General features: G+C 34.3%; 3 protein-coding genes and 1 long non-coding RNA gene across 9 annotated transcripts; 2 read left to right on the forward strand and 2 right to left on the reverse strand.

Moving 5' to 3' along the window:
• Nucleotides 1-83: 83 nt before the first annotated feature.
• LOC142541316 (cysteine proteinase inhibitor B-like) lies at nucleotides 84-476 on the reverse strand. The gene has a single exon (XM_075647871.1). The coding sequence runs from the start codon at nucleotides 474-476 to the stop codon at nucleotides 84-86; it is 393 nt and encodes a 130-aa protein (XP_075503986.1).
• A 1,140-nt stretch (nucleotides 477-1,616) lies between these two features.
• Nucleotides 1,617-11,904, forward strand: LOC142542235 (DNA topoisomerase 3-beta). Of its 4 annotated transcripts, XM_075648750.1 has the most exons (15): nucleotides 1,617-1,765; nucleotides 1,854-1,910; nucleotides 2,260-2,363; nucleotides 4,448-4,541; nucleotides 5,574-5,673; nucleotides 5,778-6,018; nucleotides 6,619-6,781; nucleotides 6,859-6,978; nucleotides 7,244-7,323; nucleotides 7,856-8,134; nucleotides 8,995-9,163; nucleotides 9,633-9,761; nucleotides 9,873-10,085; nucleotides 10,330-10,509; nucleotides 11,057-11,904. In XM_075648750.1, exons 1-15 carry the CDS (start codon nucleotides 1,745-1,747, stop codon nucleotides 11,705-11,707), a joined length of 2,601 nt encoding a protein of 866 aa, XP_075504865.1. In that variant the 5' UTR covers nucleotides 1,617-1,744; the 3' UTR covers nucleotides 11,708-11,904. The 4 variants fall into 4 exon arrangements, with proteins under 4 accessions (XP_075504865.1, XP_075504867.1, XP_075504866.1 ...); XM_075648752.1 differs by lacking the exon at nucleotides 1,617-1,765 and having other exon boundaries at nucleotides 5,588-5,673; XM_075648751.1 differs by lacking the exon at nucleotides 1,617-1,765 and having other exon boundaries at nucleotides 4,453-4,541.
• Nucleotides 11,905-13,175: 1,271 nt separating this feature from the next.
• On the forward strand, nucleotides 13,176-16,224 carry LOC142541388 (uncharacterized). Of its 3 annotated transcripts, none has more exons than XR_012819328.1 (3): nucleotides 13,176-13,851; nucleotides 14,944-15,836; nucleotides 15,910-16,224. It is a non-coding gene; the product is annotated as an uncharacterized LOC142541388 (long non-coding RNA). The 3 variants fall into 3 exon arrangements; XR_012819327.1 differs by lacking the exon at nucleotides 13,176-13,851 and adding an exon at nucleotides 14,358-14,779 and having other exon boundaries at nucleotides 15,910-16,223; XR_012819329.1 differs by lacking the exon at nucleotides 13,176-13,851 and having other exon boundaries at nucleotides 14,358-15,688; nucleotides 15,773-15,836; nucleotides 15,910-16,220.
• A 2,769-nt stretch (nucleotides 16,225-18,993) lies between these two features.
• Nucleotides 18,994-21,264, reverse strand: LOC142541389 (uncharacterized). The gene is made up of 2 exons (XM_075647924.1): nucleotides 21,078-21,264; nucleotides 18,994-19,517 (listed from the first exon to the last, which is right to left on the reverse strand). The coding sequence occupies exons 1-2, from the start codon at nucleotides 21,201-21,203 to the stop codon at nucleotides 19,197-19,199; spliced, it is 447 nt and encodes a 148-aa protein (XP_075504039.1). The 5' UTR covers nucleotides 21,204-21,264; the 3' UTR covers nucleotides 18,994-19,196.
• Nucleotides 21,265-22,388: the final 1,124 nt, after the last annotated feature.

Genomic DNA, 22,388 nt, shown 5'->3' on the forward strand with positions numbered 1-22,388 from the left:
AAATAACACCTTGATAATAGTAATATTTAAAATATTATTAGTACTTTTTACGTTACATTCTCAAGTAATTAAAGCACTAATAACTAATTGCCGGTGCTACGCGGGGAAGGTGAGAAACTTAGCATCTCCTTGGCACGAACCCACGGCCTAACCACCACCTCTGCGTCATAAATCTGTCCCGAAGCCGAGATTTTCAGGTAATATTTGATCCCAGAGACCACCTGAGTCTGCGCCTCCACAACCTTCGAGAACTCAAGTGGCTGCGTAGCAGCCTGGCTGCCCTTCTTCTGGAGCTGAAGATTGTACTGTTGTACGCAGAATTTGCCGAGATCTTGAATCTCCCCGTTTCTTTCCACGTCCTTTACTTCCGTCCGTCCACCCACTCTTGCTCCGACAGCGACGGAGGAGGGGATGGACAGTGGCGGCGCGAGGAGGAGGAGGAGGAGGAGGAAGATAATGGTGGGGGATTTTGACATTTTTGATGTACTCAAGTTATGGGATTGATGAAACGGAGAAAAATGGGGAGATATATAGAGGATGAGTGGAGTTTGGCCCGCTGGGGGCTCATGGACACGTATGAAAGACAGTGGCAACACCGAACACGCACAAACCGCCGCGTATTTCTATGCCATCAGCCGTGCCAAATGCCAATGGAGCCATGGAGGACATTTCACGTCGCCATGCATTAATGGACGATTAAATATATACATATCTTTTATATATATACACAAACATATATTGGCGCCTCGTGCAAGTAATCGATTCATTCATTTGACATGTTAATTTGGAATTGGTATTTTCAAACATTTTTGTTTCTTAATACAAACTGAATATGATCAATAATAATGTTAGGCATTGTTTGGTATATAATCAAATAAGAACATAATTTACTAATTAATTATTTTATTTTATTTCATTTCTATCCTACCAACCAAACCAAATGCGTCATGTTCAGGTCACTCTTGAAATTTTCAGATTTCAATCGCAAATAGATGATATCAAAACCATGTGTATGAAAACGGAATATGATGAAGTTAGTCTATGCTACATCAAGAGTATTTATCTTCATATTCCAATATCATTTGATCATGTGAGTCTCTTTTATTTTTATGAAAGTTGACATATATACTCATCGAGGGAGAAATACTTAATGTATAACATAAAATAATATAGGAGATACATAGAAACCTGACGCATAATTCGGAAACAAGTTAAAGTTGCTACATTATTATCAAATTTCCATAAATTAAGATTATTTAGGTTGTATTTGGGGAGATGGATTTGAAATTCATAGATTTCGATTATACTGTGATCGTTAATAACGAAACAATAAATGAAATCTTAAATCTATATGTTAGTTAGACGCTTCGTAAAACCGCACCGATCTACTAGAGGAGCTGATAGATGAGTAGGAGTCATTTGCATTAGTTACACAAAAGTAGAATAATATATTTGAGATTCATAGATTTGATGTAAAGAGAATTCAAATCTATGAGGATCAAGTCCATTTATTTGTTTGGAAGTGATAAGTGAAAAATGAACAGTTAATTAAATTAAATTAAATTAAGTTAGATGAGTCAAAAATTATCGTTGGTTAATATTCGGGTTGGATAAGCAATAACCGATCCGATATCAGGTCCACGGGCCATCCGTCTCGAGTATACAGTCGCATTCCAAATATCCCTAGCTAGAGGACTCCGATTCAATCAGCTGGTTCACAAGAATCCATCCTGGAGCTTCAGTTATGGCACCTAAAGTTCTAATGGTAACAGATTTGCAAGAAAACTCTTGCTTTTTACTCAATTCGCAGCTTGTTTTGGAAGTCTGACATTTTTTACATTTCATGAATTCAGGTGGCAGAGAAGCCGAGCATTGCTCTCTCGATCGCTTCAGTACTTTCCGGTGGCCGTGTATGTCGTCATATTTTTTTTTACAAATTTAATGGAATTCATTGAGCCAGTTTAATAGCTACCTGTTTTGTATTTGCTCTGGAGGTGGTGATATGAAAAAGAAAATATTAAAGATTATGGCTTTCTCTGGTTTTGTCACATGTATATGCATCAGAAGTTTTTTGTTTCGCTTGGTAAAGTGACCTTTTGCAGGTTTGATTGGCTTAATTGAGTGATGACTGAAAATTATGTTTTGATCTCTGAACGATTCTGGCTTTACCTGGAATTGGATTTTATCTAGTATTGTTATTCGGTTGATTATATAATCAAGATCTGTTTACTTGAATTGAAAAGGTTCATTTTATTGCAGATGTCCAACCGAAGGGGGAGTACCGAGGTGCATGAGTTTGATGGGATGTTTTTGGGATTTCCCGTGCATTATAAAGTGACGTCAGTGATTGGCCATGTTTTCAGGTTAAAATTTTCCTAAAGAGTGTATCTTTCTCGATTTTTTTGCTATCTGACATGATGATGTCATTGAATAGTGTGGGTGGGTGCCGATATATTACCCAACGATCTTCAACAAGTTCTCGTTCGATTTGTTTCACTTGTCGTGCCAAAATGATCTCCTTGAACCGTTCAGTTAGGTCTACAGATTGAATATATCGAAACCTTAATTGACCAGTAACTATACATCCAGCCCAAATTGCATGACTTCCTGAGGTTCACTTTTGGGAATTTATTTTTAATATCACATCTAATTTTCTGCCATAGATTGTTCTAAGGTATTGCACAAAGTATGTACCCCTTAAGATTCCCATAAAATTCAAGAATAAATTATATAGAAGTATAGAACTACTACTGCAATATTTTCTCAGCTTGAAAGAGCAGTTGAAATCTTATGCTTTCTTACTCGTGTTTTGTCTCCAAACTAATACTCATTAATCAAGAGACATCCAACTCTTGGGGCTAGTCCTGTTCATGTGTGCTGGTGTCTCCTAAGTAATGCTCATGCACTGAGAGATGCCAAACTCTAGGGTCTAGTCCTACTCAGGAGTGCGCCTCTCAAACAACAAAATCTACCCTTTGTTGACTAATCATTGACAAAGAAAAATTTAGAGATCAATAACTCAAAACGCGTCTCTAGATCTTCACTTTGTGAATTATTACATTCTTTATATGATAACATTCATAGCGACAATAATTATACACGTGCATGAGAATAAAGTGGAGAGTCGTAGTGTAAAAGTCCTTGCTTTGTTTGAAACAGGAATGCTTACTCAAGTTTTTCCAAATGTAAATGTTTTCTCGATCATTCATATGCTAATTAATGTCGAATTTCTTCAGGTGTCCATTGTGTCCATACGTTTCACTTTATAGATGTTGGAGATTGATGTCCATGGTCTTTTTACAAACTTACTTTCCACCCTTTCTCCTGTATCAAGTCGTATGATGGTCCCATACATGTAGAATTTCTGCATGAATAGTATAATGCAAATATAGCAATGTAAACTTTTGATTTACATGGAAAAATTCGAGCTCTAGCTAGGTGAATTTTATGAATATTTATAGTGTGGATCTTATTTGTAAGGATGTGAACACTCTCTACCTCTTCGAGTGAACCCTCCATTGTGAGAGCTGTACTAGTTCCTCCTATCTTGGAAGTTTTTGAATTTAACGAGATAGTTTCTCCAGTGAAAGTTGGATTTCTGTCCTTGTACAAGACATTTATCTAAAATCAAGGTTGTAAATGGCGGGAGGCAGTGGCGGGGCGGTCGGTGACCGCCTACCGCCTCGGCCGCCTAGGCACCGTTGAATTTTTTTAAATAATTTTGTATAGATAATCATATATAATCATGCAATATAATCACAAATAGTCATCATTTTTTATGTAAGATGTGTAATTAAATAATGTTTAACCACAAAGAATCTTCATACAATATAATATCATCTAAATAATGTACAAATAAATATATATATGCAAACTAACAAGATAATTAATGAAGATTCATGATCATATTAATGCTATATGCTAACAAAGTAATATAATTACTTTTACCAAAAAACTAAATTTAAATTTCAAAATTTCAATCCATTATTCATCATTAGAACAAGTATTATACTAAACATAACTAATCTTCCAAATCATCTACATGTGCTAGGGTTTTGGTATTTAAAATTAGTTGACTTTGACTAGGTTTTTAAAATTGTTAACTAGGTTTTTAAATTGTTGACTAGGTTTTTAAAATTGTTGATTACAACTTAAAAATCTTGACTGTCCGCCTCGCCTGCCTCGACCGCATCCTCGCCGCCTCGACCGCCTCCTCGCCGCCTGCTCACCGCCTCGACCCGCATCCCCAACGCCGTATAGTTTGGGCCGCCTAAAACACCCGCCTCATGCGTAGGCAGTGCGGTCGAGGGCCGCCTACCGCCTAGGCGACCGCCTCGACCGCCATTTAGAACACTGTCTAAAATTAAGATATCGTCTCTTCTAATACTTGAGTTGTATGAGTTCCAAAAAATTGATGTTTATTGAGATTTTTTTGTTGGACATTTAGTGTAGATTTTCCAGCTCGATATCAAGATTGGAATGCTACAAATCCTCTGGATCTCTTCGACGCCTCAATTGCTAAGACAGAATCTAACCCAAAGGTAAAATATTTCATTGTGCTACATGGCCACATCTTTTTCTGGTATTTCACTAAGACTTGAAACACGCGTCTTTGGTAGCATTAAGATGTGATGCATAATCTATATTAAAAAAATGTGAAGCAAATTAAGAAAACTAAACTCACCGTTTGTTTCTTTAGACACATTACTCAAGTAGTCCCACTTACAAATCCCTTCCACTTGTTGGTAATATTTTGTCCCGTACCAGTTGACTGTATGCAAAGCACCTTTGAATTTAAAGTTTGTGTTAGAAAGGCATCTACTTACTTCTTAGGGAGAGAGTTGAGGGAACTAAAGTGATTATTTTCAAGTAATATGACTTCACGTGCTCTGATTAACTGACTTCTTAAAATCAGAACTAGCTTTCTCCTCCATTTTAAGAGCTGTATTAAAGCACATGCTCTACTGTTGTTATATGCTGCATATATAAAATACATTCAGCAATTTGATAGATGTGCACAAATTTGATAGATGATTAATTTGTGTACAGCTCTACACATGTAGACAAACATGTAGAGAAATGAAAGTTGTTACCTGCATGAGCTTTGATCACATATCAAGTGACAGAATGAAAGAAAGATTTATTTTGAGTCATGGTAGGAGTCTTATCTATGATGCCATCATAACCCAAGGCGTCAATTATCGCAGCAGAAAGTACAGAAGCATGTTCAAGAACGAGATTAAAAATAGGGTAGAAGAATGTCATAAATCTAACATGTAAAGCTTGATGTGTAAATTCTTCGTACATATTATGAATACAATCGCTATGCCATTTACTCCTGATGGTTCTTTATGACTAATTATTTCCACTCAATCATTTTATTTGGTCTTTTTGTATTTTCCCCCCTAAAAGACATCTCAGTTCCACTAAGACATAGTGTGCATTATTCTTGTTCTGACAAATGTCCAATTCTACTCTTAATTATATAATAATATACCATTTAGTTTTTTCTTCAAAATTCCTTTTGTTTTTGAACTAGACATTTCACATTGTTAACATGCTTCTGGAGAAAGGCTCACATTTGTAGGCATTTAAGCCAAGAAGCTCGTGGTTGTGGACATCTAGTGTTGTGGTTGGATTGTGATCGTGAAGGTGAAAATATATGTTTTGAAGGTATTTTTGTTTCAATGCCACAGCTTATAGTCTACTACTATGTTTTGAAGCTGCCTTTTCTGTAAAAATGGCCATTTCTTGCTCTTATATTCATTTGGTTTCAGTCATTGAGTGCACTGGATTCCACTTGAAAGATGGCAAAAAAGTTTATCGTGCTCGGTTCTCATCTGTCACTGAGAAGGATATTCATAAAGCCATGGATAGCCTCGTCGAACCTAACAAGAATGAGGCATTGGCTGTGGACGCCCGCCAAGAGATAGATTTGAAAGTTGGTGTCGCCTTCACAAGATTTCAGACAAGCTATTTCAATGGGAAATATGGAAACCTTGATTCAAGAGTTATCTCGTCAGTCTTTCTCCGTGTCTAGCCATTTTTTCCCAGCAGAATCTTTTAGTCTCTATGGCTGTGAGAATATCTGCTGATTTTTTTTCTTTTTTTTTTTTGCTTGATAGCCTAATACATCAATGACAATTGTGTTTAAAACCACAGCAACGTTGTTGCTATATCATTCTTTATGCAATTCTCTCAATTTTCCAGTGGAATCGCTTTATTGTTATCCATCTCAGTTATTTTTGCTCAAATCATGTGTTGTGTGTTTGTGTGTGTGTGTTTGTTTTTTTTAAATCTTGTGTTATTGGCAATCAATTCTGAGAAAATTGTCGTGACTAAGTTCTCTTATGAATAAATCCTACATTCTGTAATTAGTTTAATACAATATGTATAGAATATATCGATCATGTTAGAAACTTGTTAATAGCTCAGTTTACTGTTTTGCATTAGTTCAACTCCGGGCCATGTTTGGTGATTTCTATTGATCATTTTGATGTTATCCTTCTCATATACTTACTAATGACCTTTTTCAGCAGCAGCTACTTCTCTTGAAGCCTAATTTTTCTTGGCCATTTATTTTGCAACTTAAAGCAATTTTATTGATCGTATCTGCAGTTATGGACCGTGCCAAACTCCGACTCTTGGATTTTGTGTGCAACGACACCTACAAATTACTACTTTTAAGCCAGAAAAATTTTGGGCGTTGCATCCTCACATAATACACAAAGGCTACGAACTCAAATTAGAATGGGAGCGCCACAGGTTATTTGACTCAGATGTGAGGTCCTCTATCTTTAAGTTCGACCATTCTATTTCATATCATCAGCGAATCCTGAAATTATATTTCTGTTTCAGATTACTATGATGTTCCAGAACTTTGTAAAAGAAGATGGAATATTGAAAGTTACTGATATATCAGAAAAACAGGAGTCAAAAGGTCGTCCAACTGGTCTAAACACGGTGAACCTTCTGAAGGTGAGACCATGCTGAGTGGATGTTTCCTGACCTTTCTTGTGATCCGAATGATTTGCCCTTACTGTCAGACTATTAATTAGTGCCTTTCACCCATTTTTTGTGAAATTTACTCAACTTTTGTTTAGACTGTTTTCAAAATGGAAAATTAAATTATTCTCTTAGCAACTAATTTTTTCTGCTGCCGGCTTGAATTTTTTAGTGCGGGAGGACAGCATGAATGGGAGGGAATAAAAACGTTAATTATGGCAATTTTGACTAACTCCAGGTTGCTTCAAGTGCTTTGGGCTTTGGACCTCACCTGGCTATGCAATTGGCAGAGCGATTATATACACAAGGTTTTATCAGGTTTCCCCTTCTCATCAGTTTTCCTCTTACTATTTTGTGTTATTCTAGCAACGTCGTGTATTAGATAAAATCACATACCATTAATAAAATGACATGCTTGCTGATTGCTAGACCACACATTAAGTAACCTTACCTGTAGGTTGGAAACTTTCATCTTTCTCATTCTTAAAGAAATCTACAGTACTGTGGAATTTTAGTACAGAAATTGACTGAAAGTAGTTATACTCCATACTGCATATTACCCCAGATTTTCGAACACCTTATTTCAATTTTATTTAGAATTTTGTGGCACAAATAATTCAACAGTTTACACTGTCATTCCGATGAGTACTTGTGCCATTCCATTGCTGTATAATTGCATTTTCATAAAAATAATGCGAGCTTTATGGAAAATTCCCCCCTTCTTTTGGTGTTACAGCTTGAGATCATGCATAGTGATGATGTTATATGTGATATTTCGTTGGGTCTCTTGTTGATTTGATCATAATTGCTATGAATGTTAATTTTTATTCTCTATTTGGTGCTGCTTTAGCTATCCTCGTACAGAGAGCACTGCATATCCATCTTCATTTGATTACAAGGGCACTCTTGGGGCACTTGTTCAGAATCCAGTATGGGGTGGTTACGTGCATCATCTTCTCTCTGAGGGTTATCACAAACCACGTTCAGGAAGTGATGCAGGTGATCATCCCCCAATTACTCCAATGGCTTCAGCTACCGAGGATATGTTGGGGCATGATGCATGGAAGCTCTACCAGTACATCTGTCAACATTTTCTCGGATCTCTTTCTCCCGATTGCAAATACACAAGGTAAAATTCTTTATTTTTTTAACATTTGACATTTGTGAGTACTGTCTTCCATGAATGCTTTTTTTGTTTCTCATATTTGTTTTATTCTTAAAAAAATAAATTTATCCTTTTCCTTGTTTTTCTCAAGTGTCATTATATAGAAAATCCATTTTATTTTTAAAACATTTCATTGTCTTCCTGAATTGTACGGAAAATTTCTACTTTACAGAGGGATCTAATTTTTCAGTCTATTATGATTTTGAAGTGAGCTAAGTAGACCCCGTGTTCTGCAATATCCGTATGCACTAGTTGATGTTTGTGGATATTTATGAATCAGGAAAGTTATTATGAAGCGATTTTCATAAAATATGTTAGCATGCTGATACTATTGTGCATGTGGCTTGGCAGCTGCATATTATATTGAGGCATGAATTACATCATATGGTAGCTCTACAGACTAGAGGGTTAGAAGCATTTTGAGGTTGTTTGTCCTGAAGTTAATTTTTTGTGCTTTAATTTGGAGTCTAGTTACATTGTCGGAAAAAAAATTTTATTCACGTTTTTTCTTCATGACTGAGGATGGTGCAACTTTATGGGTTTTAACATACCATATTGTATCATATGTTCTGCTTTAGTTAACATTTTTTTATGTTTTACATTATTCATCATCAAAGAACACAGATTATCAAAAAAGGAACTAAACTAATAGAACTTGAATCTGATGCCTGTGCTTTATCTATAACCGGTTTTTTCATTCATTTGTTACTATTTTTTATATGTATTGGGACTCTTCATGGAACAATATAAATTTTTGTTATTTACAGTTAGTTATCAATATTTATGCGTGCAGATATACTATCCATAATTTTAATTTCCTCCAGGGTAAAAGTTCAATTTGAAGCTGGTGGAGAATCATTCCATTGTGTTGGACAGCATGTCATAGCTCAAGGATTCACATCTATCATGCCGTGGTTGGCAGTAAGTGAGATAAATATTCCTCAGTTTTCTGAAGGGGAGAATATTCGCATTTCGAGAATTGAAATCGACGAGGTATTGGAAGAACAAAACTTTTTAGTTGATTTGTTGGTTAAGATGTACATTATTCTCCTTTTTTCCCTTTCTTATTTTGTGCTAAGAGTAGTAGGTGCTCCTATTATTCCTTATTTTTCTTTGTGAACTTTTTGTGATCCTGAAACGTAACAGGTCTTTATTTTTCTGTAATAATTCAATGTCCTTAACTATTTATGCTGGACTCTCGAATTGAAGTTGGTGAAAGGCAGAGAACTTATTCTTGGTATTGATTGAGTGCTTAATCTAGCTTTCAGAAAAATTGGCCAGTGAATCTTTGGTTAGTAATCACACCAAAATTATTGTTTTGGTGACTATATATGTGAATCACAACAGTTCAGCTTTTTGTGGTGATAACACCAATGTGCTCAATCCATGTGATGTGATGAGATATACTAAAGCGCAATACTAGGTTTCTTCCCTACTATCTATAAACTTTCTGGACTTTCAGGGAAGCACGCAACCACCAGATTACCTTAGTGAAAGTGAACTTATATCGTTGATGGAAAAAAATGGCATAGGGACAGATGCATCCATTCCTGTCCATATCAACAACATTTGTGAACGCAATTATGTACAGGTTATTGCTTATATAAATTTAAATTCACGACTGAACTTGAGTAAAGGTGGAATATGTATTTTTAAGTTGTCGACTTGTTAGAATTAACGTGCCATTGTATCCGAATTACAGGTACAAGCAGGTAGAAGATTGTATCCTACTGTTTTAGGTATCAGCTTAATAAGAGGCTACCAATGTATAGATCCAGATCTCTGTTTGCCTGACATCCGAAGTTTCATTGAGCACCAGATCAGCCTTGTGGCCAAAGGTCAGGCGGACCATTCTATAGTTGTAGAGCATGTGATAGAGCAATTCAAAAGGAAGTTTATTTACTTTGTCAAGCAGGTGATGAAGATTATATTGAGTTAGCTTTCCATTGCGAGGCATTCTAACTTTTTTGCATTTTATCCTTTTCTTCTAATTTGTATTCTGTGTTAGAAATTATTTCTGTTGATGGGACAAGTTTGAATTGTCGTTTTTCCATACAGATAGCTTGTAGACTTTTTCCATACAGATAGCTAGCTTGTAGACTTTTTCCATACAGATAGCTTGTATTCTTTATAAGTTGATGCTTCTTGCTCCAGTGTAGATTGAAAACATGGATGCGCTATTTGAAGCGGAATTTTCTCCTCTCTCAGATTCTGGGCGTGTTCTTAGTAAATGTGGCAAATGTTTGAGATACATGAAGCACATATCAAGCCAGCCATCACGGCTATACTGTGCCACATGTGAGGAAATTTATTACACTCCTCAAAAGGGTACAATCAAGGTAACCACAACTATCTCATGGAATTTGAGTGTTCAGTATTTTTTCCCCTGAGGTTGGAGTAACTGCATCGGATCTTTTTCATTCTTCTAGTATACCTATTCAAAACTTTGGTTTTTGCGTTAATTTTTGTGTTCAGTGACTTTAACCCTCTTAGAAACGAACCCCTGTTGGGCAGTATTTTGTTATAAGTCTGTAATATGTATAAAATATAAAATATTGTGATCTTGAACATAGATGTGATCCCAATTTTATAGCGATTAGTTTCTTTGTGTGTCAGATTTGCTTGATGGTTATATTCAATTGTCCTGAGATTCTTTCAACTACATTAGTATACATGGTTTCGATCTGGTAAATGAACTGGCAAACTATTTTCGTACTTTAACTGGCATATTGCGTTTTGGAGATATCAGACCGCGAGTATTTCATAAAGAGATGCTAATGTTGGATTCCTTACTATGTTGACTGTCTGGCTTTGATGTCATTTTTTACCGTTCCTTTTATTAGCTTAGTTGCACTTGCTACATACCTGGTTTCTCTTTTCTTCCAGCTATACAAGGAACTAACCTGCCCTCTAGATAATTTCGAGCTTTTGATCTTCTCGATGCCCGGTCCAGACGGTAAATCCTTCCCTTTCTGCCCTTACTGTTTCAACAATCCGCCATTTGAAGGCATCGAAAATATATTCGGTGAAAGTAAAACAAGTAGTGCTGTTACGTTGGGGAAGGGAGCTGGCATGCCATGTTTCCTCTGCCCACACCCCACATGCCAGCATTCCATGGTATCCCAAGGCGTCTGTGCTTGCCCAGAATGTGACGGCACAATGGTGCTGGATCCAGTCAGCGCTCCCAAATGGAGGCTTTATTGCAATATGTGCAAGTGCCTTGTTTCCCTTCCTGAAGGCGCTCATAGGATCTCTACGACTGAAGACCAGTGTCCTGAGTGCGACTCAACTATCATAGAGGTAGACTTTAATAAGAAGACGACCCCTTTAAAGGATGGAACTACGTTGCACGTTGGATGCATTCTTTGCGATGAGTTGTTGCATTCACTGGTGGAGATGAAGCATGGGAAGTCGTTTTCAGGGTATGGGAGACACAGGGGACGGAGTAGGGGAAGAGGGCGACGTGGATATCGTGGCAGCAGAGGACGTGGTGGGAAGAAACCTCAAGACCCAAAAATGAGCTTCCGAGATTTTTGAATGTAGCAGTTTTGCATTGTAGCCGACTATATTTTTGCGACGGAAGAAATGAGTGAGCTGAATCTGTAGAAGAGTGCATGTGAAACAACTTATGGTGACTTGTGAGTTCTACTTTTTAATTTTCATAAACTATGTTGATTGATTTTAAATATAAAATTTGTTATTATAAATGATAGCAAAGTGAATGGTCTTTTTGACCTATTACTCTTTGATTTTTTTTTTTTCACCAAACCCTTGAGTGTGATTGTTTTGATGATATCTCATATACTAGTGATCAAAATGACCAACGTACAAAATAGTTAGAAAGAAAACTCAAATTATTACGAGTCGTATTTCAGTTCTGCTAGACTAGTTCAGACATTATCTATACTAATAAGGTATTGTCAGTTGTTGTAATTGTGTCATTCAGTTCGATTTTGCAGCATTCAGTTAGCGTAGATAACATCCGAACTAGTATAGTCGATCTGAAATGGGACTTGTCGTAAATTGAGTTTTCTTTCTAACTGTTTTGTCAGCTTGTCGTTTTGATCCATCTATGAGATATCATCAGAATGTTTTTTCGATTCATCATATTTCCAGTTAGTGTATATGATATTTGTACAACTTTTATAAAATATTAAGGTTTAAGATTTTTATTTAATTTTCACATCAAATAATTGTATATTTTCGATATTTCACAAGTGAAAAAAAAAAAACTCTTTATTCTTATATTAAATATTCGTTGGTTAGATTACCTACTTTTTCTATATAAATATCTGCTATCAAAAAAGTAGAATCAAGGGATAACATATGAATTTTATTATGTTAATTTATTTTCTAAAAATATGTAATTTTGTTGTGTAACCATTCTATATATTTGATAAATGTTTAACAAATCATATAATTGCTATCAGCTGAATTAGTTATTGATAGAATCAAATTGTCAAAAACAAGTATTTGGATTGAAAATTGCAATAAAGTATCCTCCTAAATTCATGAAATTAAGAAAATTGATCATTTTTCCACGAATTTAATCTATGAATTCGTCAAATTAAATGGATAAAGGCAATTATCGATTGGGGACTTAAACAAATAAATATAAATTTAATACATAATTTATAATATAATTATAATAAAACAATATCAAGAGAAAAATATATATTTTATATAAATTATTTTTTGAAAGTATAGTTTATAGAGAGTTAATAATAAATATTATTCTTTATATTAAAAAAATAGTTTATAGAGAGTTGATAAATAAATTGTACATAGATTATTCTTTATATTAAAAAAAAATTACTCCCACTGATTATAAAAGGGAAATGCAGGCGGTGGGCGGTGAGAATGTACATGATGCAAAACTGCTGGCACCCATATCACCCACGTCACCAAATCCGCAAAACACACACACACCGCGCCTCTCCACGAAATAAACCACAGCCAACGTTCCCCCCCAGTCCCATATTCCTATGTGCTCTGGTGTTGGAGCTATTTATGTTATAGCCACTGTTGTACTGGCTTTTATAATCTTGATGGGACCATCATTGGTGACATATTACATGTCATTGTCTTGTACTGTAAGATGAGCTTTCATCTTGATTTTCCGGTCATCGAAGTTTTCTTTAGAGAACATGGTAATCTTACTGAAAGATACCATAGCTTTTGCAGAAGATATTTCAGAACGAGATAAACCCTCTCCGATACCAGGTGTTAGGATCGGTGGAGTGTTTAGAAGAAGGTTGAATAAACACTCCAAACTTTTTTTCTTCTGTTTCTGAAATATGTGTTTCAAATTTTTTTAAGAGTCAGAAGCATGTCTCAATCTTTGAAAATACAGCAGACTACTTTAAAGTATGGAAGCAGTCCACAGAACTTGATTAAAATTATAAATAGTAGAAGGTAAAATAACACACGGTTTGTTTCTGGATGTAATTTGACAATAAAAAAACCCAGCGACTCCCATTTTCATGCATGATATGATCATTTTTGTACTAAAATGATGCCTGAGTTTTCCTGCCTGCCCAAATGATACTAATTAGTAATGCTCATTGGCTTATGGGTGAGCAACTAGATATTAAAATTTTTTACTTATTATGTAGAACCTCACACGAGCATCCAAGATATTGCAAGTGCTTTGACAGGTTCGATATATGATTTCCATGAAGGTACTGAGTTATATAACTGATGTGAATATATTATTTTCTGGTTGCTGCTGTTGTTGCATTGACTTCATTTTTTTTTAATTCAGTTTTATAGTTTGTTGCATTTAGGTCCAGACCGGTTATGTCCTAAGAGAAGGAACGTAATATCATCATCACTTGAGTGTTCGTGATTGTATTCAATGTTGGAGATTTAATGGTTTTTGTAGATTTTAAAAGTTTAGAGGTATTCAATCAATATTTTTGCACACTTTATAAAAATATAGTGATAATCAAAATAGATTTTCATACAGTTTTATAAAGTCAAGTGGTATTTAAGCATAGAGTTTTAAAAACTCTATAAAAGTCTAGGTGTATTCAAATTTTCAATAGCTTTTTAATAACTCTATGGAATTCATTAACATGCAAATATTAAAAGTTAAGGTACTACTAAAAATTGTTAAAAATAGTTTTTGGTTCAACCCAAAGATTTGGATGAAAATCTTTTTCTAGGATGTCGTGAATTATAGAACAATGGGTTTAAGACCATAATCAAAAATTCTTTTGAACGTGTTTCTCGACTATCGAAACAAAGAGGATATACATAATTTATTTCAAGAGTAAATTATCGAAGTATGCTTGTTTGTTCAAAATTGATAGTGGTGAATGAAAAATTAATATACGAAATTACCTGTTTGAAAATTTTAAAATTATATATGGGAAGTTAGCTTATTGCAGGGGTGGACTGCATACATCGCGACTATATTTGGAGTTGCGACTTTGAGTCTTTTTGGTGTAAAAACATAGAAAATGTGTTGTGACACCGAGTTTGTTGGCTGAGTGACAAAAGAGAGGCGTTGCAACACCAATCCTTCATGTTGTAGATTTGACGCTGGGCTCTAGAGCCACAATTCCCTTCCATGGAAAATATCTCCGCTCCACAACTTTTGGAAATGTATAAAAACACCTCCAAATTTCATTTTTGAATATAAAATCATCCTTATTTCATCTCTCTGTAGATTATCTAATCACATTATTTTGATCATTGTACCATATGGGAATGCATATACATAAAATCTAATCACAATTGCTTTCAATCAATTATGCTGTGCTTTGCAGGATGCTTCGGTAGATTCTGATACTTTTAAGTGCAAATTACCATTTAACTATTGAATCTCTTCCTGGTCTCGACACAAACATTGGAGAACTGCTGAAGGAAGATGGGTAGGACTAGCATTTGTTAATATCCATGCTAATTTGATTTCGATTATAGTAAAATATCAACTTGAAAATTGGCTGCACATGCATTTGTCATGTCAATTCTGATTTTGGTGCCTTAAGATGAATATAGGTGGGACAAAATTAAACTTCAAACATTTTGACGAATTTAGAGGGTGAAATACTTTTTTCTACTATATACATGTAATAATGGAACAAAGATAAGGTAACACTCGTGCTGAAGGTTTAATGCTGTAAAGTGTTCATAGGGGTCTGTGGGGGTTAAGTTGGTGTAAACTAACTCTGGGTATTTGTCCTCATTGATAGCCGTGTGTTGATTTTCTACTGTAAAGAACTGGTGCTCGGACTACGAATTTACTATGCATTTGAAATTTTTTTAATTTTCTGAAACATAGAAATCTCTTAAAGACATAATTCGTGAGTTTCAAATGCATAGTCTAGTCTTTCAACTTCCACACAAGATGAATGTTCTTCCTCTCTTGTCTCCGTCTCATCATCTCCCAATTTTAGAACAACTTGTTTGGGTTCATGCTGATACTGTCTCAGCATTGATGATTTGAGAATCAGCCGATAAGAATTCGAGAAACGGGTGGTCTCACAAGATTTGCAGCTGTGGCTTTCAAATGTTAGTGCGAACAAACGACACTCCCATCCTTTAACCATTCGTAAAAGTTCATTGTCCTCTGCTTATGAGTAAAAAATCATTCAGCGACTTCAAATCTTGCAATCTGCTTGGAGATCAATACACACTTCTTGCTCGAGCTGGACGACAGGCATGTACCACTATTAGGACCCACTCTTCTTATTTTTCTCTGTAATCTGATTATACATTCATTTTGTAATCAGGTATAAGAAATACAGCTAACAACCTCACTCAATCAAGAGGGAATCAAAAGAGCGTTGCAGCACGTATTAGAACAGGGGTTCCATGATTAATCTTTTCAGCCTCTTACCAATTTTGGTGATGGTCCAACATATAATATGAAACAAAAAGAGTATAGAAATTTCTGGATGCTCAATTTCAATCTTCCATGTTCATTTCTCGTGCAGCAGCTATTGTACAGTGTAAGCCTCGTTAATTAACTCACACATCTGTTCATAGTTGAATGAATTTTTACATGATTCATTATAATGTCATTGTTTATTTTCAGTTCTTATATGATACTAGTGTATGCTTTTATGATTGTGAGTGCCTACAGGATGTTTATTGTGTAAGTAGAGGTAGTCGTTTTTTTCCCATGTTGGGGATTAATTATTTGTCATGTTGACATCCAAAAAGCAGCGAAGAAATGGGGGTGGGGATCCTTTTTTGTTGAGAGTCATGCCCAAAACTTCCTGGGGCTTCAACCTTGCAGTCACTATACCAAGGTTCATTGGCTTGACGCCTTGCATATTGTTATTTTTTCTTGATTACATGGGGCGGAGGGTGTTTTCATTGTTATTTAGGATCGAACCGAACTCGAACCCAAGCTCAAACAGCTCCTCTTATTATTATAACTATACTTAAACATGATAAAAGGAATTTAAAATAATAATAATAGTAATGGTGAAAATGACAAGTGTATGATTCCCATTGGGATTTAATAAATAGTTAAATTTTGAACACGTGACATTTGTACTAGGATTTATTGGAAGCTTTTATGCACTTGTAAGTGTACTATATGATTGGTGGCTATGTGGAATGGACCACTTGGAATTTAAAGCAAAAAAACATGTCGACCAGTGAAAAAGTCTTCGTAAAAATATATGGTAACGCAGTTGTCTCCATCCGACCATCCTCATCTTTCGTGACATTGTGTTGGTACTTTCTATGCTATCAATTCATTATTATTGGATCATTACTATTTATTATTACGCAATACTTTTATGAATTCCATGATTGAATATCTATATTTGATTCACATTTAAAAAATCTATCAATTCCTCCCTTCATTTCTTACTTTTGAATGTTGTCTATATTTCCTACGACTTTACGTGCAGATGAACATGATTGACAGACAATTTATCAATTTTGAAGGAGCAACAGATTGACTCGATTTGAAGAAGAATCCAAACCTTGTTGTGTGACATTTAATATTATTCAATTTAAATGAAAGTTGTTCCAGGAGAAATGTATAAGAAAAAAAGCACAAATATTATGTTAATCTTACCGACAATCTATATCTATATACATATAAAAATTGAGTTTTTACTTAAAATAGTAAATTTCCGTCAAAATGACAATTCTAAAAAAAAAAAGACTGTAATAAATGATTGAAAATATTTAATTTTTTGCAATTTTTATTGATATTTTTTTATAAAGATTTCTCTATGATGAAAGCAACAATCATTTAGAGTAAAAATGAGACAATATGTAAAGGTATTAATTTGTTTTCATTTTTCAAATATGATCTGGACTTTCAGCTTAACTAATTTATATTTGCCCGATTCAAAAAGAACGTACAATATGAATTATTTATTCGATTGTATACCTGGTGAAAAAAAATAATAGTGAAATACATTTAATAGATTACAAATAATCTCTATTTAAATAAAAATATTTTCCTCGTATACTACAATAATGGACATCGATCGTGTTGAAATAATTTGTATTTTAATTAGTCAAGAATCTAAGAGTCCGTGATAGATTAGGAGACAAGTTCTAGATATTGGTCAAATTAAGTGATTTATTAGTCTTAGTATTTTTAACTCTAGAATTAATATATGCATCGAGAATTGATATTCTCTTCAAATAATCAATTAATTGAAGCAAAAGCTCTTTACTCTTCCGATGATTCCTAGTATCTGCATTTTATCGGATATATACACCGAATTAACTTGTAATAATGAAGGAATTAATTAAATATATGTAAAATATCTTATATTAAACTCCAAAAAACTCAGCATCTGAGTGGGAAATAAGCATTTTGGGTATCAGGAGAATTTGTTACCTTGTCGGGCCTTTCTGCAGATGCGCAGCATGCATGCATGTCAAAACTCCACGTCTTTCTATATAATATCTTACAAGCAAATGAGATCAAATGGCCGACATGACGACATTAAATCTTAATTTGGATATATTATACATACCTAGTTTCATTTTATTTCGACAATATTTCATATGTACGCTTATCTGTTGATTTTTTTGTCCATCGTACATTCGTATGTTCGAGCTAGCTGTTAATTTGTCTGCGGCAAGCAAAGCCCAGTTCTTGGGAGTTAATTATATGTTTTTTTTTTATCGAATACGTTAATTTATATTGGGCACACATCAAGTGCGCAGACTTTTCTTCGTCTGCAAGTGCCCAATATAACTTAGAATCATATGCTAAATACTAAACTAGCCGAAGATTTTGAATAATACACACACGCGCATATATATACATATATATATATATGAATCATATGCTAAATACTAACTAGCCGAAGATTTTTGAATAATGCGCGCGCGCGCACACACATATGAATCATATGCTAAATACTAACTAGCCGAAGATTTTGAATAATGCACACACAAAATATATATATATATATATATATATATATATATATATATAGTTTTGATATCATGCACATCTACCGTGCACACCTTTGTGAGCACCGATGATGTGTCATTCACCCATTGGATTCGCATTAAACATTCATTATCAATAATTTTTTAATTTTTTTGAACAGATATTGACGCATAGATAAAGATCCATATGGTTTTGGGTACAAATTACACTTGTGGATGCTTATAAGATTTAGATATAGATAGGAAATTCCCATCTGCAATTGTATATAAAATAAAAATAAAATTAAATCGGTCCCATTCCCATATGTAGGAGAACTTTCAGTTGGCCTGGCCATGTCGGCAACTAGGCATGGAGCATGGAGTAATACTCAATGACCACTTTCTACATGTACCACAACACGATCCACGGTGTAATGTAAGTTTCAAAAGGAACAAAATGGACAATTAAAGGTGGAATAAAAGCTGCGAAAAAAGGTTCAATAGACCCCAAAATGACAGTTCATAGAGTGACTCAAATAAATATATCACAAATATAGATTGTACTCCTTCTGACAAACACAAAGGGGAAAAAAAGAAGAAACAATAATAGCGATAATATGATGGAAGATGATAATAATACTGAAAATAAAAGATTCATTCATCAAACACTACCATCATGGTACTGATGATGATTAGATGCAACAAGATCTTGATTCTCATTGGTGCAATGAATTTGGTTGTGTTTTTGGGAAGATCCTTTGGAGATTTGAATTGGGTACTTCAATTCATTTAGTTCCAACTTTCTGAGTGCAGCTTTACCAAGATCAATGCCACAAATATCTGATAGTCTAACAAGATAGAGCAAAACATCAGAAAGCTCCTCACCCAAATGTTGCTTCTCTTTTTCTTGCCAATCTGGCAGCCCTCTTGGGACCTCACCTTTCCACTGAAATATCTCAGACAATTCTCCCACTTCCCCCACCTGATTGATGCACGTAAAATGGTTACAAACACTTTAAATTATAGATCAAACAGAGAATTAGAGAAAACTACGCCTAAGCCGATAGCCAACTTGCTTACTTGGTAGAACATGCTCAACAGCTAACCAGTAAAATGTCGAAAAAATTGCTGACGCCAAAAATTCTTTGAAATTTGAGTCCCCAGCACTGGGTTAAAAAATGTATTTTAATCTAAGTAGAGCAGCAAATTTAAGGCATCATTATTCTCACTTCTCCCAAGTCCATGTATTATATTATGCACTAGAAAAAAACAAGGCACGCAAGAATATACCATTTAACTAATAGACACGAGATGATGATAATTGTGTGTAGGAGTGCCAAATCCACTGCACTTTTCGATGACTTTAGTTTTTGAGTCACACTTTCGGATAAATTAAGTGTGGCTAAGTAGAAACATATCATTGTTGGTGGCAGTTCTGATGTTGCTTCAGACAGTGTTTTCTGACAGTAGTGCTATAATGATATTGTGAGAAACATAAAAATCAATACTGAGCCAGTTTTAGGTACTAAGAAAGCTGTTGAAAATAAAGGAATTTTCTGGTTTTTCCTTTTACACACGATGTCTTTGAACAATTGAGCTGATTAATGTTGTATCAACAGCTAAACATTTATTGTCAAAACAAAAATGGTTAACTTTACAAAAAAAAAAGAGAGAGAGAGGAAGAACTTTCAGGGAATTTTTCAGAAAAAAAGGCCTGTCTTTTTTTATGGGAAACCAAGCAACTAACTTTATACTTCTTCTTCTTCTTCTTTAAGAATTCCCAATATAAGAAATTATGAAAGAAACAGATTCCAATAAATATTAAAGTGTGTCCATTAGAGCATTTTAGTCTATCACAACACTTTTGTTCTCTACAGAAGGACCCACGAACAAATTTGAAGTACAATTTTGAAAAATTGCAAATTCTATCCAAAAATTATTGAGCTAGCTGTATCCTGGTCCGTCTCAATTCTCGACTAAGACCCTAACTATATTAAAAGATATATCTCCATTAAAAAAAAAAAGAACTATATATAGATATTAAACCATATACGCTTTAGAACATAGGAAAAAATATATGCTTGTTGAAAGAATTGATATAGAAGAAAGAAAAACAATTTATTCAATATTTCAATGGGATTTTCACAAGGGATAAACAGAAAACTTAGAGAATGATTATCAAGAATCAGAGGTGAACAATAGCAGGATTAAATGGGAAAGCGAAGACCGTTAAAATGAGAAGACCAAGAAACCTAAAGTCTCTTTTTTGCATGGTAATGGTGTTACCGAATTAAAGAACAGAAAGAAAGATGAGTGCATCAGCATGTTATTTTGTGCTAGTTACCATTCAACCAAGAACAAATACGAACCACCACCACCTTTCCCAACCTGGTGTACCCGTCACCGACCACGTAAAGGAGGAGAAGAAACAACATCCCAATCATAAAACTTGAAAAGAGACAATTTTTTTCCAGACACAATATTTAAAGCGAGATTCAGAAAATTTTAATGGCGTGAAAAAAGTTCAGAATGAGGCTCAAACCAGGGCCAGAAGCAGATTTCTCGGGCTATGAAACTGATCCCAATCTCTTTCTTTGGCGAAACTCGCCATCTTGTTCTTCAGATCATCGAGGGTCACCCCCCGTTGCTCCGATTCTCCCTTGTTCATGTTGATATCGTTTCCACACCAGTTCACCCACCTTTGCTTTTGTTTTCTTGGGTCGGGCGGTTTTTATGCGTGACTCCGATTTTAGGGTCTCCTTAATATAACACATGAATATTATTTAATATAATTTTTTATAAAATAAATTAGGATATAGATAAAAAAAACTTCCAAACAAAATAATATTATCTGTAGCATGCACATTATTTTCCAAATTTATTTATATATATAATCTCCCATAAATTAACGAAATCATATCTATAATATACGTATATAATCTCGAGTAGGTCTTTTATGAAACGGTCTCACGAATCTTTATCTGTGAGACGAGTTCAACCCTACATTATAATTCACAATAAAAAGTAATACTATTATCATAAAAAAATAATATTTTTTCATTGATGACTCAAATAAAATATCCGTCTCACAAAATACGATCCGTGAGACCTTCACAGACAAATTATTGTCTATAATCTCTTCGTAAATTAGACATCAAGGCAAAAGCATATGTATAATACATATAATTCATGGATGGGCAAATAACCTTTTCCAAAATAAATACAAAATTAATTCCAACAAATTATGTTATATATATAACATGGTCTTTGGTCAACAATATAATAAGATTATAAAGTTTTATACGTCTTCTTTCAAATGAAAGACAAAATAAAAAATTATTCTCAATGGACACATGTAATAAAATTATCTATCGATAAAATCTTACAATTTATTTACTTAACTAATTCGACTTTCCAACACACTTCGGACCATTGAACACGACTAGAAGGATCTTCAATAGTTATACAAAGTAAAAAATTTATGTAAAACGATCTCACAGATCATATTTTGTGATACAGATCTCTTATTTGGGTCTTCCATGAAAAAATATTATTTTTTATGCTAAGAGTATTACTTTTTATTGTGAATATCGGTAGGATTGACCCGTCTCACATATAAAGATTCGCGAGACCGTCTCACAAATGACATTCTCTAGATACAAATATAAGCTTATACATATTGGTTCATTCTGATTTTATCCTCATCTTTTTCTTTTTCTTTTTTTTAAAAAGAATTAAGTTAAATTTCTAACTAATAAATTACTTTTTCCCCCCAATTATAGTATTTGCGTGAAAAGGTGTGAAATGATATTTATTTGACAATCCGAGGAGTACAATGTAATTTTCTCTAATA

This window comes from Primulina tabacum, chromosome 4 (genome assembly GCF_025594145.1).
Source record: "Primulina tabacum isolate GXHZ01 chromosome 4, ASM2559414v2, whole genome shotgun sequence".
Taxonomy (NCBI): Eukaryota; Viridiplantae; Streptophyta; class Magnoliopsida; order Lamiales; family Gesneriaceae; genus Primulina; species Primulina tabacum.